The following is a 17234-nucleotide window of genomic DNA, read 5'->3' as shown; positions in this document are numbered from 1 at the left end:
CTGGGACTGCAGTCCTTCTCTGTGTCCCTAATCAGTTCTGTCTTCTATTCCCTTTAAAATCTATTTTATCTTTTTGGTTGATTCGCTATTTTTATTGTATCTGTAATAATAAAATAATTCTATAAACAATATTAAGATGCAGTCATACTTTCTTTAACATTAGTAGATAATTATGGTATATTGTAGCTAAGAAATCAGATGATGCACCACAATCTCATTTTTGTCTTCCAGGAATAATTCCATTTGTACCAAATAAGTCTTAAAAGATAAACACCGAAAGTGTAAATTGTGGTCACATTTTTTTCTCTTTGCTTTTCAATCTGTATTTTTCATTTTCTAACTTACATTTTTAAAGTTATTTCAAATATTAAGAAATCCCCCTATTGTAATATTCCTTAAGACAAATCACTCTAAACAGATTGTCTAATAAAATTTATGACGTCTACTTAAAGGATGGGCAGATATCTAAATTATTTATTGAAACATTAACATTCCTGGGAACTGTTAGCCAAATGAGATATTCTAAATGAGGGACTATTGACATATAATTAATATAATTAACAGACAGGTTTTTTTTATGGTGAAATTAACCCTAATGACATAAAACAAATCAGTATAGATCATATGATATTCAGATGCCAGACCTAAAAAATTAATGTTTTGCCTTTAAAAAGTACTATTATAAGAATCCTCACAATAAATACTGAGTTGCTTTTCTATGCCTTATTTCAGTTGTAAATGGATTTTCAGTCCCCTTTTCTAGCATTTTGTTTGTTTCTTACATTCTTTTTTATTTTATTTTATTTGTTTCAATTACACAGTACATCGGTTAGACATTTATATAGTTTGTAAAATGATCCCCGTAATTACTCTTTCTCTCCCCTGACCCTCCACCCAGCCATCACATTAGTGCTAATTGCATTCCCCATGCCGTGCTCCCCATCCCCGTGACCATCTATCAGCTACTAATTTGTACTTCTTTAACCCTTTGCCCCATTCTCCCAGCCCCCCGGCCCCCTCCCCTCTGACCATCCCCAGATTGTCCTCTATATTTGTGAGTCTGTTTTTGATTAGTTTGTTCTTTTTGTTCCTTAGAGGTTATTATGCTGAGTGAAATAAGTCAGACAGAGAGATACCATGTGTTTCACTTATATGCGGAATCTAAGGAATGAAATCTATTTTAAATCTTGACTATCTCCTTCACCTTCTCCACAGGGAACGTAAAAAAGCCATTGTATAAGATTCGCCTTAGCTTGCTGTGTACCTTTCTTCCCACCAAGGCACAGGTAGTATTTGAATCTCATCCACTCTTTCCTTGGCCGCAATCTGGCCCCAGGTAATTCCCCACTCGGGCTCTGGATACCTTCCACCCTCTCAGAAAGCTGGTACAAGTGATTACTCTTGTCCCACCTGCATTTTCTCTCCTTTCTATTGGCTGATTGCCTCCTCCTAACCCCACATGCTCTCTTCTTTCGAATTCCCTTGACTCATTATTTATGACTCTCTGCATGTTTCTTGTGCTTTCTCCCTTATATTTTAGTTCTCTCTTATTTTAATTACTCTTCCTCATCAAACAGCCTAAATATTACCATCTTAACCATTTTAAGTGTACAGTTCAGTCATATCACATACATCCCATTGTTGTAGAACCAATTTCCAGAACCGAAGCTCTGTCCCCATTAAACAATAACTCCCCATTCTCCGTTCCACCCTTCCTCTGGCGACCACCATTCTACTTTTTGTCTCTATGAATCTGACTAGTTTTAAGTGTCCTCATATAAGTGGAATCACAGTATTTGTCCTTTTGTGACTGGCTTATTTCACGCAGCCTAATGTCCTCAGGGTTTATGCATGTTGTATCAGAATTTCCTTTCTTTTTGAGGCTGAATAATATTCCATTGCATGGATAGACCACGTTATGTTTATCCGTCCCTCCATCCATGGACACTTTGGTTGCTTTCACCTTTTGGCTCCTGGGGATTATGCTGCTATGAGCACGGGTGTGCAGGTATCTCTGAGACCTCGCTTTCAACTTTCAGATGTATATACTCAGAAGTACAATTGCTGGGTCATATTTCAATTCTATTTAAACGTTTTTGAGGAACCAACATACCATAGTCTTATATTCCCAGCATTTGCACAAGGGTTCCGATTTCTCCACATCCTTGACAACATTTCTTATTGTGTTTGTTGTTGTTGTTGTTGTTGTTGTTTTTGTTGTTGATAGTAGGCATCCTAATGGGTGTGAGGTGGTATCTCATTGTGGTTTTGATTTGTATTTACGTAATGACCAGTGATGTTAACAATCTTTTCACGTGCTTGTTGGCCATCTCTGTATCTTGTTTGGATAAATGTGTGTTCAAGTCCTTTGCCCATTTAAAAAATCGACTTTTTTTTTGTCATTGCTGATTCATCTTTGAATCTCACATAGCATAAGCTCTGTTACTTTGCCCCATTTCTGAAAACTGGGGTTCAGGAAAGTTGGATGACTGTTAGGGGAGGTGACACAGAGGCCCTGGACCGTTTCTGCATATATTCCACAGTCCTGGCTGTGTCTCAAGTACATTCAGAGCTACAACTATCCCTTTAAATTGTACTTCTGGAAACATAGACCAAGTGCCATCTGAGGGAAACTCGAGTTGGACGTGCACCGGCCCATAAAAGTTTTGATTGCCTCATCCCGAGACCTACATGAGGTAGTTTTCTAGAAGGAAAGGTAACCTTGTCCAGAGTCATACTGCTTGGGGGAACCTGGAGGAGTCAGTTCCATTTTGTGGTCTGGGAATTATTCCAGGCTGAACTACAGAGACATCCTTGCTCTCTGTATAGGCGAGTTCAAGACTCAGGAGGAACAAACTGCAAATCACACAGGGGATCTTCTGAGGGGCGCGGACTTTTTTTTCATTCAGTAAACATCTATCAAAGGCCTAAGAGCCAGGCACTTGGCTGGGGAGGTCGGACTGGAATTGCATCTTAGTCAAAGTTCAGTCGGTCTGGTTTATATCTATCAACATTCCAGAGCAGAGAAGTATTTAGAGAACTAGATGCAGAAATATTAACCTTTAATCTCTGCCTCCCACTCCTGACTTCTCAACACTACAACTTTTGCTTTGATTTCCTTGACAATTTAGGTAAAAGTTACACTGGCTGATTAAATGAACCATTTTGGAAAGGGTGCGGGAAATTAAAACATAAATTTCCTTTATTATAATGTCCGCAATTAAATCAACTGCTGCTTCTCCCCACCTATAGAACACAAAGTGCCTACGAAACTAACGAAGGAGTTTGCTGCTCAGAATGAGTGTTTCAGAGATTTGGTCATAACCAGCTCATAAGATGAATAAATGAAATAACACGTGAAAGCTTCCAGCAAAAGCTTTCAGGGTAGTAGCTTTTTCCTCTCTTTCTTTTTTTTTTTTTTTTTTGGTCTACCCATGAAGGAGATTACTAAGCAAATTAACAAGTAAGTGGGCAAACACATAAAGTGCTTTTTTATTTAATAGCAGGGACATTTAGCAGCAGGCCTCTATTCACACAATGAATCTAATTACAAATGAGTCCCGTGTGGTATTTAAAGCATTTACAGGACGTTTAGAAGCCTTAGTTCTACCCGCTTCCGCTTGTAATAACGTGACTGCAATCCTCAAAAGAGAAAGACCAGTACTGCTTCGTGAATGTCTTACTAGTCAGACTCTTCATTTACTTAAACCAACTGCCCCTCATCTGCCCCACTCCCCCTCCCCGATTGAACACCCTGAAGCCAGCACAGGTCAGCAAAACAGGAGGACACGACACTCAAGGCCTTCGCCACACTCACTATGATCCAGCTGCAGCAGACCCCTTGCCACCCCTTAAACAAGCAGTCCCCCCAACCTGGGCACTGGCCTGCGCTGCATCTTCACCCGATGAGCTCTCACTCATCTTTTTTTTTTTACAACCCAGCTCATTGCCTTCTCTGAGCCACCATTTTGAACACCCATAGGGACTGTGCCCCTCCCTCTACTGAATTCCCATCACACTCTGCTGTATCTGGCAGAGCCCTGATTGCGTTAAAACAATGATGTGTTCACAAGGCTCTCTCCCCCACTGGACTGTGAACTCCTGGAAAACAGGGACTAAAGCTGACTCATCTTCTAACCTTCCCACCTATCCGTAAACACCTAGCATAGTTTTTGGCCCAGTAGCTACTCAGTAAATATTTGGCAAAAGTTATCATCAGGATTAAGAAGGTAAATAGCAGCATGATCTAAAGGGAGAAAAAAGATCAAAACGGTGAGGATTCTGAAGTAAAGAAAAAAAATAGACAAAATTAAGAAAAATGGGTCAGTAAGAGAGGGTGGCTGTAGAGAAACCCAGAAAAGAAGTAGGAAGTAGAAGAATGAAGAGGTAAAACACACTGGAAAGCAAAGTAACGCCGAGAAAGGGAACGCTGTGAGGTGCCTGAAATCAGGGCGATGCAGCTAGTTGTCACTTTTCCTCAGATACTCTTGGGCATTTCTGAAACTTATCTATCTCCACTTTTTCCTAGAAACAAAGAGGGATGGAAGGAAGAAAAGGCCAGAGTTGGGGAGTGAGGCAGCAAACAGCAGAGACTATGAGCTCAGCCACCGCCTTTGGCTGAGTCTGGGACTGGCCTGCTCCCAGGGCCTCCCCTTCCTCGGCCTCTCCCTCCTAATCCAGGCCTGAGTTTTGTCTCTTTTCTACATGGAGGGTCCATGTATACATGGGTTATATATGTGAGAACGAACGGGCACACGTGTGCATGCTTGTTTCCCAGTGAGTTTTTTTACTCGGAAAAGAAAAATCCAAATGGGAGTGTCATAGCAAGCCCCCAGTTGTCCCTGCCTTTGCTGTGTCAGAGGCAAGCCTTTGCTTAGCTCCCTGGGGATGCTGTGGCACCGGCCGCAGCCTTGCGAGAGTGGAAAACCCTGGTGTGTCTCCTAGCCTGCTGAACACATTTACAGTGCATGAAGGGTGAGCTACTGTCGTAATGATGCATGTACACGTGCCATCGTGTTTATTGTGTCTTTGAGACGAAATGACTTTCCAACTCACGGAGCTTTCTTCCCCACAGGAGATGTGCCACTTGATGGTTGAAGCCTTTTGGAGTTATTTCTCGGGTAACCAAAAAGTGTCTCGTGCCTGTAGAAAGCAGCACAGTGCAGTCCTGGATAAAAGTCAGGAGCCCGGGTGGCTGTTGAGAGCTCTGCCACTCAGTCTGAGGCTTTTTCTCATCTGTGAAATGGGAGTAATGTCACCCACCTACCTCGATAGGGTTACTGTGAGGATCAAATCACACGATTATGTAGGACCCTACATGTGACCAACACTTTACAGTTTTCAAGTGATTTCTACCAGTATTCTCTCATCTGATCCTCTCAACAACTCTGCCAAATATTTCGATCCTCATTTTACAGATGAAGAAACTAAAGCTCAAAACGGAGAAGTGACTTGGCCAAAGCCACATAGCTAGTAAAGCAGGATAATGCAAAGTTTCTATTTTCAAACTTGTCTCCAATTATCCCTAGACACAAACCTGACAACTCAGTGCTATTGGCTTCATGGCCCCCATTTCTTAACTTCTCTCATGGCTCCTCCTCCTCCCCACAGCCTCTGAAGGCACTCTGTGTAAAGAATTAATTCGCTTTTCTTTTGTTCCCCCTTCTCCCCTACTTTTTCTGGCCCATAGAAGAAAACACCAGCAGCCCCAACGAAGAAAACCAGCACCACCTTCAACATCGTGGGGACCACCTACCCCATCAACCTGGCTAAGGACACCGAGTTCTCCACCATCTCCAAGGGCGCTGCTCCCAGCACGTCCTCCACCCCGACACTCATCGCCTCGCCCAAGACCACCTACGTGCAGGACATCCCGACTGAGACCAAGACCTATAATAGCGTCAGCAAGGTTGACAAAATTTCCCGCATCATCTTTCCTGTGCTCTTTGCCATTTTCAATCTGGTCTATTGGGCCACGTACGTCAACCGGGAGTCAGCTATCAAGGGCATGATCCGCAAACAGTAGATAGTGGCGGCGCAGCAACCAGAGCACCGTATACCCTAGGGAGCATCCAGGCACCCACACCCCAGGGCTTCCCTTCAATGAGTTTCAGGATTCCTCTTTTTAACCCTCTACTAAGCTGTGACTCTCGATTTATATATACATTTATGAATCTCAATGGAAAAACAATTACAAGAAAAAATACTTGTCCCTCTAACATTGCTGAGCACATCCTCATCAGAGCCGAACACTGCCATTTGTCCGGTTGCTCATCTTAGTCTGCCAGTCTCCCCCAGCTGAGGGCGCTGCATGTATTTCATTGCACTCCGCCAACTGCAGAAAGAACTGGAGACTCTACTGCCCATAGTGGGAGCCTTGGCCGTTTAACAGGTCCAGACCAAGAAGGATTGTGGATTTGTCTACATCAGGTGGTTCTGATTCACTAGGGAGCCTGGCTGGGATATCCCGTGTGGGCCTGCCTGCCACCTCCCCTGCCTACGGCAGGGCCCACTGGCTATAAGTACCAATGGCAAAGGCAGGAGCTAATCTTTGCACATGGCCCCCAGCCCCTTTATTGGCTTGGAGCTTAGTGGGGACAGTTGAAATCCACCACTGTGTGTCACGTATGGCCCAAACCAATAGAACCAACTGGGCCAGCCTGGCACTAATGTGGCTGGTGCCCTGCCATGTCCAGCTCCTCAGGAAAATAGTACTTTTTTTTTTGGTATAACTTTCCTCCAGGAAAGCCCTCTTCTCAAGCCCTTTGACCCCCTCGTAGCCCGCTGGACACTGCTTAGTTTGGACTTATTACCACCTGCAAACTCTTTAGGGAAAGGATCAAGTATTTTCAAAATTTATACTAAAAAGGTACAAATAGAAACAGAAAGATCTAGATCACATACCTATGCGATAATTTTACAAGGATGAGAGAGACAGTAAAGTCATCTCCTTGCCAAGGTAACTGGTCGAGTAATGGATGGGGCCGGAGGTTTGGGTCAGGTGGTAGCTGAGGCTTGAAGTCTTGCTCAAAAGAGAGGGCCACTGACAGATGAAAGTCAGCTGCTTCGTTCCACATCCTCCACATCCGAAACCCCAGCTCAGGCCCAAGGACTTGGCTCCCACTGTGTCAGGGAACTGCTCCTCTGTTAATGCTGATTCTAAGAGGGGTGAATCAGAGTCTAGTCGATTTTTGACTCAACTAGATCATTAACTTTACTACCAGTTTGACAATATATTACTTAGGGGCCATTTGATCACATTTGTTCTTAATGTGAGTAAAAGGGACAATTATAATTACAGCATTTTTATAAGGTAGGTAAACTGAGTCTTAGACATTTGAGTGACTTGCCCTGGCTCCTTACAAATGTCTGTAATAGAGAATCATCACGTGCCTCTTTCCCGAAGGCCAAAATGAAGACAGGATTGAGAAGGCAGGTCCACCCTAACCTTAGAATTGGCACCATCTCAACAGGCCTGCTGGGTCCTAAATATGGTTTGCTTGGACATTAAAAAGATTCTTAGAAAGCTATAATGTATTACCCAGGGAATGAGATTAAGATGGCAGCCCCAGCCACTCATCCAGACTATCTTGGAAGCCCAAAGTAAAGCCACAGATGGTACCAAACACAGATTCTCCCTGTCTGCCCCCTGAACAAAGCTCCTAAGGGGTCTGTCATTAGCTGCTGGTTGCCTCTTCACCCATCCTGCCCCCATCCCCTGCTTCCTTGCCATTGCTGGGATAATGCATGCCAGTCCCATTATTCCTAATACTGTGTCTGTAGGTAAACTCATGATTAGAAGAGCGTAGTGTCGTGGGGATGGGGGGTGGGGGTGGGGTGGGGGTGGGGCTGCTGATGATCGTCCTAAGGAATTAGAAAGGAAGACTGACCTTTGCCTCTTTGTAGAAATTGTGTTTCCAAATGCTTTGGTGCAATGTTTAGTGGCTGTTTATTAAACTCTTTCGGAATTGTACTCGGGTTGGAGAAATTGTTTTGATTGCTCTCTGCCTGACACAGGTGGTACTCTGTTCTTGGCTTTTTCCCCCACTCGCGTGCCACCTTTCCGCTTTTTAACACCACTGGAATACGCAGGAGAAAAAGGCACACCCAGATCGAGAGGCCTGTTATAGTGATCCAAAATGGAACCGATGTGAAACCATGGCTTAACTCAGGGATCTTATTACCCAGTGTGACAGAGAAGGAAACACCTGTATTGCTTCCTCTGCAAAATTCCCCACTCCCAGGAAATAGAGAAAGCTATCTTCATTACAATTCTAAAGGCTTTCTCATTTCCATTGATTACTATTGCCCTTAGGAAATAGTTCTCTTAGGTAACAGTTATCAGGCAGAGACAGAGTGAGTGTCTGGTTGGTTGAAACATGTGTCGGGAAATGCATGATGACCCTGATTTATTACAGAGTTAGGAAAAACTGGAGAAGTAATCTCATGAGATCTGCTTGAGGAAATCACCTGACTCATAAGGGATGGGGAAAATGTCCTTGCGGGAAGCATGTCAAATCATACTAGCCTAACCCTGAAATAAAACCACTCTGACCCCGGTGCGTGTTCCAGCCTTGTGGTCATGTGATAGGCGCCCTGCTGCTGCAGCAACCCCACAGTCCCCTCTCGGTTATTCCTTACCCCAGAGCACGTGAGGCACACATGGGTGCCTCCCTAGCAAAATTGCCTGATACCATATTTAAGTGTTGTTTCCTTGAGAACCTCCTGAAAACACTTTGCTTCTGAAAACGGTTCACCTAATCTACAGGAAAGCTCAAGCTGTTCCCATCAGCACTTCCATTGCTGAGTTCCCCTAGAGTCTGAAACTTACTCAGAAAAATGAACACCTGGGTTTTAGCCAGGGATCAATCCCACCACGGTTGCTGTGTGATGTAGGGCAAGTCCTTCCCCTGAGCTGAGATTTAGTTTCCCCATTAGTAAACCGGGGTTCTGATCAGAGCCAAGTCAAGAGTACCCTTTACAGCACCTGCCTGGTGCTCCACTCTACCTCTGAATGTCTCCACATGCCGGGGCTCCCATACTAGCCCAACCCAGGAAAACAAACCCCATCCTTTGGTTGCCCGTCACGTAACTCAGATGGGTTGGCAGTCTCCAAAGAATTTGATTAAATACCAACTAAGAACAGCTAGGAGGCTAAACCTGATAATGCAGAGGCCAAACTCTCAGGTCTAGTAGTGACCTCCTCACTCCCCCCACCATGTCCTTGGCCTGAGCTTCGTGTGGCAGGGTCTCGTGTGATGAGATGCATTAATTAACAAGAACATAGGGGATGGAGGATCTACTGCCAAACTCCACATGAAAGGGGATTCTGTGAGGAGATGCAGACAGGTTAGTTGCCCTGCTCCAGTCCTGTTCAGCAGGGAAAGTGTTGGGTCCTACACTGAGAAGATGAAGGAGGTTCTATGTGCCAGACCAGGGATTGGGGTCCTTCACTCACACATCTGGCAGCTGAGCTGTGATGGTTGAAAGACAGGCTCAACTGGGACTGTTGCCTGGGACATCTACACATGGCCTTTCCTTATACCTTCTCACATCATGGCAGCTGGGTACTGAAAGAAAGCTCCAGAAGGAGCCACTGGAGAACAAGCATTCCAAGAGGACCAGGTACAAGTTGTGTTTACTACCCTAACTTGAGAAGAAGCTGCATTCGGTAGGACAGGGGTCCCCAACCCTCAGGGCCAAGGAGTGGTACTGGTCTGTGGCCTGTTAGGAACTAGGCTGCACAGCAGGAGGTGAGCAGTGGGTGAATGAACGAAACTTCATCTGTATTTGCAGCTGCTCCCCAGCGCCAGCATCACCGCCTCAGCTCCACCTCAGATCATCAGGCATTAGATTCTCATAGGAGCGCTGGTCCCTGGTGCCAAAAAGATTGGGAACCGCTGCTATAGGATACAGCAGAGTCACGAAAGCAGGCCCAGATTCAAGAGGAAGGGCACAGGCCTCACCTCTTAATGGGAGGAGTGCCTAAGAATTTGCAGACATGTATGAAAGCTGCCACATCTGCTTTATGCTGATGACTGCCAAATTGCCATCTCTAGCCTAATTCTTTCATGTCAAATTTAACTTGTTCGAAGCAGGACTCTCGACTCTTCAACCCACACAATTTTTCCCTTGGTCATTTGTTATGAATAAACAGAAGCATCACTCGCCCGCATGCTCAAACCAAAAACCTAGGAGGAATTACTGATACTTCTCTCTTGTCTTTGCCTCCAGCACATCTGACAGTCTTGTGTGCTCAGCCTCTAATTTAAATTGCATCTTGTACCCCCTTCTCTTCACTTCCACTGCCAGCACCTAGTCCATCTTTCCATCATAATCTCTCACCTGGATCACTACAGAGCTAGCCTTTTAAATCGTAAACCAGATCATCTGCCTGTTTACTACCCCTGAGTGGCATCCTACTGTACCTAAAATAAAATCCCAAATCTAACCTTGGCCTTAAAATTCCTGCTCGGCCTCACAATCCCTGCCTCGCTCACAATGCATCAGCCACATCAACTGCACATCAAGAAGTATTATGTCTTGGGGCCTTTACATGGGATGTTCCCTCAGTCTAGAATGTTCCTTCCCTTTCTGCCTTAATCTGGCTAACTCCTACTTATTGCCTCAGTTCTCACATGAAAGGCCATGTCTCTCATGCCTTGTCCTCCATGGTAAAGCAGCTCTGTTACTGCCTCTACTCCACTCTGTCACGCTTACTATGCTGACATTCACCATGTTTCGTTGCAATCTTCCACTAGACTAAGCCCTGTGAGCTGCCACTGTACAGCACTGTGTAGGGCCAAAACCATAGTTACATTAGGCAAATACTTATTGAATAAAATAACTTCTGAACTGGGCTTTAAAGGATGCTTCAGAATTTGCTAGGCAAAGAGGAGAGGGCCATTCAAGATGAATGCACAAAGGCCCAGAAGTGAGAGAGATCATAATGAGGTATATGGCCACATACATTTGTCCTAATTTCCCAGGCATTCTACCCATCAGGATGGATGGTGAGTGTAGTGGGTCTGGACCTAAGAGGTAGTATCGGAGGCATAACCTCTCATTTACATGAGAACCTGACTATAATGCCATCATCTTGCTGACCCGGGATACCAGAAGGTTGGCTTCTATAAACCCAGAAAGATGATAGCAGCGCACGTGAGCTGCTTTGGGGAAAGCCACTCGCTGCTCCCTCGGATTGATGGCTTCATTCCAAGCCAACTTCCTACTCAATTTTATAATAGAAGTCCCAGAAAGAGGAGAAAGAGAATGGAGACAATAAAATAACAGCGAACTAAAGAATAGTGAACTAAAATTTCCTCGAATTAGAGAAAGACTTAAATAGAAAATGTCCACCTAATTAGATAGTGTTGATCTGAGGGAAATTTATCTATTTGAGGAAGAAAATGGGACAGGTTTGGTTAACAAAAGTAGAATGTGTTAAATTGGTAGATCAAGAGAGATCTAGAGAGAAACATAAGTTAGTAAGGAGGCTACAATCTGTCCTCATTCCCGTGACCAAGACAAGCCAAGAACACAATTGGAGTTCAGGTTGAGTGTCTAAGCAAGACTTCACTTTACGAGTATCACTGCCAGCTGTTCTGATTTCAGGTTCCTTCTTTATGTGAATTATAGTGCAGTGAGTAGAGCCGTGCATAAGTAAAATAACCATAAGCAGGAAGAGAAAAATCACGTGATCTAGCTAGCTCCCTTTACAGGAAGGCCAAGGTAAAAAGTTTCAATTGTCAAGAGAGTGGATAAGATCACATGACTATATTCTTGGGTTAAGTAAAAATGATTAACTAGGCCTATGTGGGCCTGTAGAGAAATAGTTCATGTTTCTGCACAGTTTAGACTTGCTAAGCAATCTTACTGAAACTTGGGACCTGAGATAAAATGGCAAGGCTTGGAAGGTATTTTATAAACTGTACAGATGATGTGAGAACTCCAGAGAGATTTATCATTAGAAGTATGTTACATTTCATTCCTAGATCATGAAGCTGGAGACAATGGTCTTTTCTTCTCCCAAGAGAGATTTATAGTAAGAACACCAGATACTTCCCAAGGAGCAAAGGATTTGCTCCCTCCTTTCAATATGCACAGCCCCTCCTCTCTCCTATGTAAATGCCCACATTTATTTCTGCATTCCTTGCAGGCAATATAAATTCTGTTTGTGTACAGTGACATCCAACTCTCATCTTGTCATCTCAAGTGTAAGAAATGGAGGCACAGGAGAACCACAAAGTTGTTATTTGCTTGAAAGTAAATAATGATTAATCTACTCTGTCCCGGAAATCTCATATGTGCATTCAGAATACTAATAAATAGGGACATTAAGAACTTAACAGCCTGCAAATTCTGAATCTCATTTACCCCTCATTAACATGGTTACAGGGAGTATAAATAGATCAGATATTTGTGCGCCAATATTACTTTATGTGTTCTACCGGTTGCTTTGCTAGACAGGAGGAAATCCCAGAGATGGAAGACGATATTGTTCTCCTCCTAGCTTCTGTGGATTGCCTTGGACAAATAAAAATTGTGGCACCTTGCTGCCTTGATTGTTTAACACATTCCTGACTGCCACTAAGGAGAACCATGCTTACCAAAAGTCAGAATGGGTGGGATGAATGGCCACTGAAAGGGCACAGTACAGCTGAAATGGGGAAGAGTGCTAAAGACAAAAGATGAAACTGCATTAGTCAGGCTAGCCTGTTATGCTGTGGTAGTAAACTACCTCTAACCACAGAGCTTAACCCAACAAAGGTTTACTTCCTTCTCAAACTATGTGTCCAGTACAGGTCTATGTTCATTAAAATCACTCAGGGGCCCACCCTGATAGAGACTTTATCATAACGCCTACTTCCATGATCACATAACAGGGTAAAAGAATGTGTAAAATTGCATGTTGGCTCTTAAAACTTGTCTTTGGGTGAAACATATACCTTTGATTCACATTTCTTGGGCAAAGCAAATCTCATGGCCACACCTAATTCAAGGGGTGTGGAAAAGCAATCCTAGCATGTGTTAGGTACCTAGTCAGACGTGAGCGACGGGGGGAACAGTGTAGAGGCCTCGCCCACAGACCACCTAAAGAACACCCCATTGGTAGTTAGAGAATCCCTCCTACATCCTGGGAGACAAAGGACGGGAGGGCCATAACCTATAGCTGGTTTAATCCGGCCACAGACCCTTGTGCAGAAGGTATTACCCTAACCTGCCCACGACCTTGGCCTCATTATGCCATCATTATAATATCATGTTTATGCCTGTAAGTTCGTGCTAATTATAACAGACTGAATTCTGGGTAAGCACGTGCACATTAGGCAAAGAGTTATATAACAGCCAAGTGTCAATCAAAATGACCTCACGTGCCAATCACACAGGAATGCCTTTGTAACCACACATCACTGCGCCAATATAGTACAGACCTTCCCACTTCTGCGTTGTTACAGCTCTCTTGGTTGAAAACCTGCTCTTCCTTTGGAGTATACTCTGTTTCTTATTTCTTTTATCTTTTTACTTTTCAAATTTCACAAGGCTGCAGCCTTCCTTAGCATGACCCATCTCCTTCTAAAATAAATTTTACTTTCAATAAATCTTACTTTCTCTAAATCTCACTGACCTGCAATTCTTTGCTGCATCAGTGAGGAAGAAACAAGGAAAAAATGCTAATTGCACTTCTGCATCATTATCCCCCCCCCATGTCACTGGGGCGACCCTGGAGTTCGAAAATCCCCCTAATGGTAACATGTGTACTTGAGAACTTGAATATTTAATATATAGTACTAATCACTACCCCATCTTCCTTTCTCGTCACCAAATATTTTGTCTACTTGCCTTCATGCAAAACACATGTACCCCTCCCCACGGAAGGAATCAAAAAGTCCCATTCAATCACTGTGACTCTTATAATCTGGGACTGTTACCCAGCCAAAGTTCATGTGCCCAATTCTTCAAAAGGCCAATATTCAAAAGGTCAGAGTGTGTTGTAAAGAAAGGTTTATTGATCAAGAAGGCACCACCTCGAGAGGGCACCTTAGAGGTTCCTAAAATTCATCCTAAAAGGACTCAGAATTCAGGCTTCTCTTATGTCGAGGGAAGGGAGAATGGGAGGGACAAAAGGTGACTAATGACCACAGACATCTGGACACCAACAGGGATCCAAGGAAGAGTGAGAAATCTCTAAATCTCCTTGTTTACCCCTGCTGATCTGAGTCTGGTCTTGAGGTTCCTGCAAATCTTTGATAAAAAAAAAAATCATTATTTTGTACCTGTTTCCCCACCTCCTCTGGAGATGCACCTTCTTGGCAACTGGCTGTTCTTTCAAAATCTCAAGCCTCAAGCAGAATTCCTCTAATGATTAGCATATCTACAGCAGGAGCTATTTGCCTGAAGGCCAAAGGGAAAATGCAGGCTAGAATTAAAATAGAGACAGAGCTTTTTACTCTGTTGGTCCCTTCATGTTCAATATTCAGTGGTGAAATTGGGAAAGATAACCACGATAAACAGTCTCTTCTGGAGGAAAAAAAATAGGAATCACAACATAGTCACTGGTTAATAGCAACTCTTAAATCTTACTAGACAGACCCAGAAAGAGTTCCCTGCCTAGGGAGTGAGAATATTCCTTGATTAAATCCCGACTGTGCTCCCTGGGAAGGGACCCCCCCCCCGCCCCCGGTCATTTTTACTCTATGGACCTTGCTTCTGCCTTCAGAGGGTTTCTTTCTTTTCTGTTACCCTCCTTGATCATGTCTAGATTGAGCATTGGAAAATAAATACTCCTTGGAGGCTGGAAAACTCATAACCAGTTTCCTGTTTATAGATTTGGAGCCCAAGGGTCATTTTTAAGTCTCTAACAGTCAAGGCTTCTTATCTATTTAGTGTGCCTCAGCTCTATCAATAACCATACACATGATTCATTACTAAACACACTTTGTATATGTGCTATATTTATTTGCTTTCTCATATTCACCTCTCTCACAACTTAACTGTGAGTACCTTCAGTCTTTCAGGCTTCTATGGAAGAGCTAGACTCAAGGTTTATTCCCCCCCACCCCCACATCCATTTGTCCTATAGAAAAGATTTACTTGTGGCAACAGCCCTAACTTAGTCTCTCCTTTGAGACAATACTGTCTATTCAGAGATTTTTACAATGGGTGAATGTTCATGCCCTTCATTTAATCCTGCTGTAAAGCTGTTTTAAAAAGCTTTTGGCACCAATAAAACCTTCTTTGTTTTATCTTTTACTCTTTGAGGCTAAAAGGCAATTGTCTTTTAATAGTATAAGTTATCATAGTTCTGTAATATTCTTTCTTCATTTCCATAGTCTTTTTCATCATTTCTTGCAAACCAACTCATTCTTTTCTGACCTTAGCACCTTCTCATAATGACTTGTTGAATATAAGTCAACAGTGACTAACACACAGTGCCAACATTCTCTATTCTAATCTCCTCCCTTAGAGCTCAACATCCATTCGATAAATTATCTGCCTTACAAATTAATGAAGACAACAGTTTCAGGAAATATTTCACCACTGCAAAAACATGGATCACGATTCTTCCAGCCTCTGATAACAGTTTATTTGGTATCCACCATCTGATACCTCAACCAATACTACATATTTCTTCTTCTTATTATTATTATTAGTAGTAGTAGTATTGTTATTTTTTGGTAGTAACCTCCTGTTTCAGTCTGGATAGGCTGGATCATGCTATAATCATAAACAATCCCAAAATATCAGTGGCTTAAAACAACAAGATTTCTCTCATATTTCCTGTTCGATGTCGGGCAGCAGGAGGGCATTGCTCATTGTAGTTACTGAGAGACCAGGCTTACAGAGTCTTTAGATCACTGTGGGTTTCCACACTTGCTATTGCCAGCAGAGAGAATGTGGCAAATTGTGTATTGCTCTTAAAAAGCTTCTTTATGGAAGTGATATGTCGTCTCTTCTCAAAAATAAAACTTGCAGTTTACAATAAGTAGTTAATGATAATCAGGCTACACAATTAATATTTTATGTAATGGCCTGTGAAAGTGACATACTCTTAAAAATAATTATTTGAAATAAAAATTCAGTTGATATCCATGAAACCTGGATAATGTGAGAGGGGCAGAAAATAAAAGCTTACTAAAAGTCTTGTTTGGGAGAGAAGGAGAGTGATTAATATTCTTTGTTTATGGGAAGTTTTAAATTTAAATATATTTCCTAGAAATTTGAAGGCAACAACTTGCAGAATGGAAATAAATAGCAAAACTAACAAAAAATAGATTATGGTAGATGGGAGAAATACAATGCTATTCATCTAGCAAAAATGAGGGAAGAAGAAAATCGAGAAAGAAATTACACGGTAACCAAGATAAACATCAAAATTAAAGCCGAGTAACAAAAATTGCACCAAGGGAGTTTCATTTTTTGTATTGGCAACATGAAGAGCTCTTTGGATCCATTCCCCAGTGGAATTTGTGAAAATTATTTTTAAAACAACCATTAAAATCTCTGGAAATGGTCCTAAGGGGATATACAAATGGAGAAGCACTTATTGAAGAAAATTTACTGACACCTGCTAAGAACAGTGAGAGTCTATGGCATCTGAACCACAACCCACTCCCTTTCTCCTCCCTCCCAGCGCAGCGAGAGGAAAACTCCACTCCAGATGGGTGTGGCCAAGAACAGGGTTCCCCGTCCCCCCCCCCCCCCCCCCCCCCCCCGCCAGCTCTCAGTCAGGGCTTTATCTTCCTGGGTAGGGTGGGAATCACTATTCCTCATCTCATCCCGAGCTACCTGTCACAGAGGCTAAGTTCCAGGAGAGTGAGGCTGAGAAGTGGAAACTCCTTTCTCTCACCCAGGCCCCACTCGTGAGACAGAGATTCTGCCTTGGGAACAGTGCAGTGTGAATACTGGGACCTCAATTTTCCTCCCCCTGGCAGAATTACCATGTCAGAAGTGGCAAGACAAAAATACCCAAGGCTACTGATCACCCCCTCTCCATGCCAAGCACCTAGCTACTTAAGTTATTTACAAGAAAAGTATTCTACTGTCCCTATTTCCAGCTCCAGAGCTATGGCTCAGTGAGTTTGACCAGGAAGAGGCAATCCATTGGAAAAGATATTTGAAGCTCTTCCTAAAGGATTTGAAAGTATTATGCTAAGTGAAATAGGTCAGAGAAAGAAAAATACCATATGATTTCATTTATATGTGGAATTTTAAAAAAATCAAAACAAATGAAC

The 17234-nt window shown here is 43.0% G+C and overlaps 1 protein-coding gene across 1 annotated transcript in view; it reads left to right on the top strand.

Moving 5' to 3' along the window:
* Nucleotides 1-6195, top strand: part of GABRA3 (gamma-aminobutyric acid type A receptor alpha3 subunit) — a 202136-nt gene extending 195941 nt beyond the window's left edge. Inside the window, exon 10 of the mRNA XM_011384036.1 lies at nucleotides 5690-6195. Within this exon, the coding sequence (XP_011382338.1) occupies nucleotides 5690-6025 (336 nt within the window). The 3' untranslated portion in view covers nucleotides 6026-6195. The remainder of the gene's footprint in view (nucleotides 1-5689) is intronic.
* Nucleotides 6196-17234: the final 11039 nt, after the last annotated feature.

This window comes from Pteropus vampyrus, unplaced genomic scaffold (genome assembly GCF_000151845.1).
Source record: "Pteropus vampyrus isolate Shadow unplaced genomic scaffold, Pvam_2.0 Scaffold556, whole genome shotgun sequence".
In the NCBI taxonomy this organism is placed as follows: domain Eukaryota; kingdom Metazoa; phylum Chordata; class Mammalia; order Chiroptera; family Pteropodidae; genus Pteropus; species Pteropus vampyrus.
This window is presented reverse-complemented; position numbering and strand designations above follow the sequence as displayed.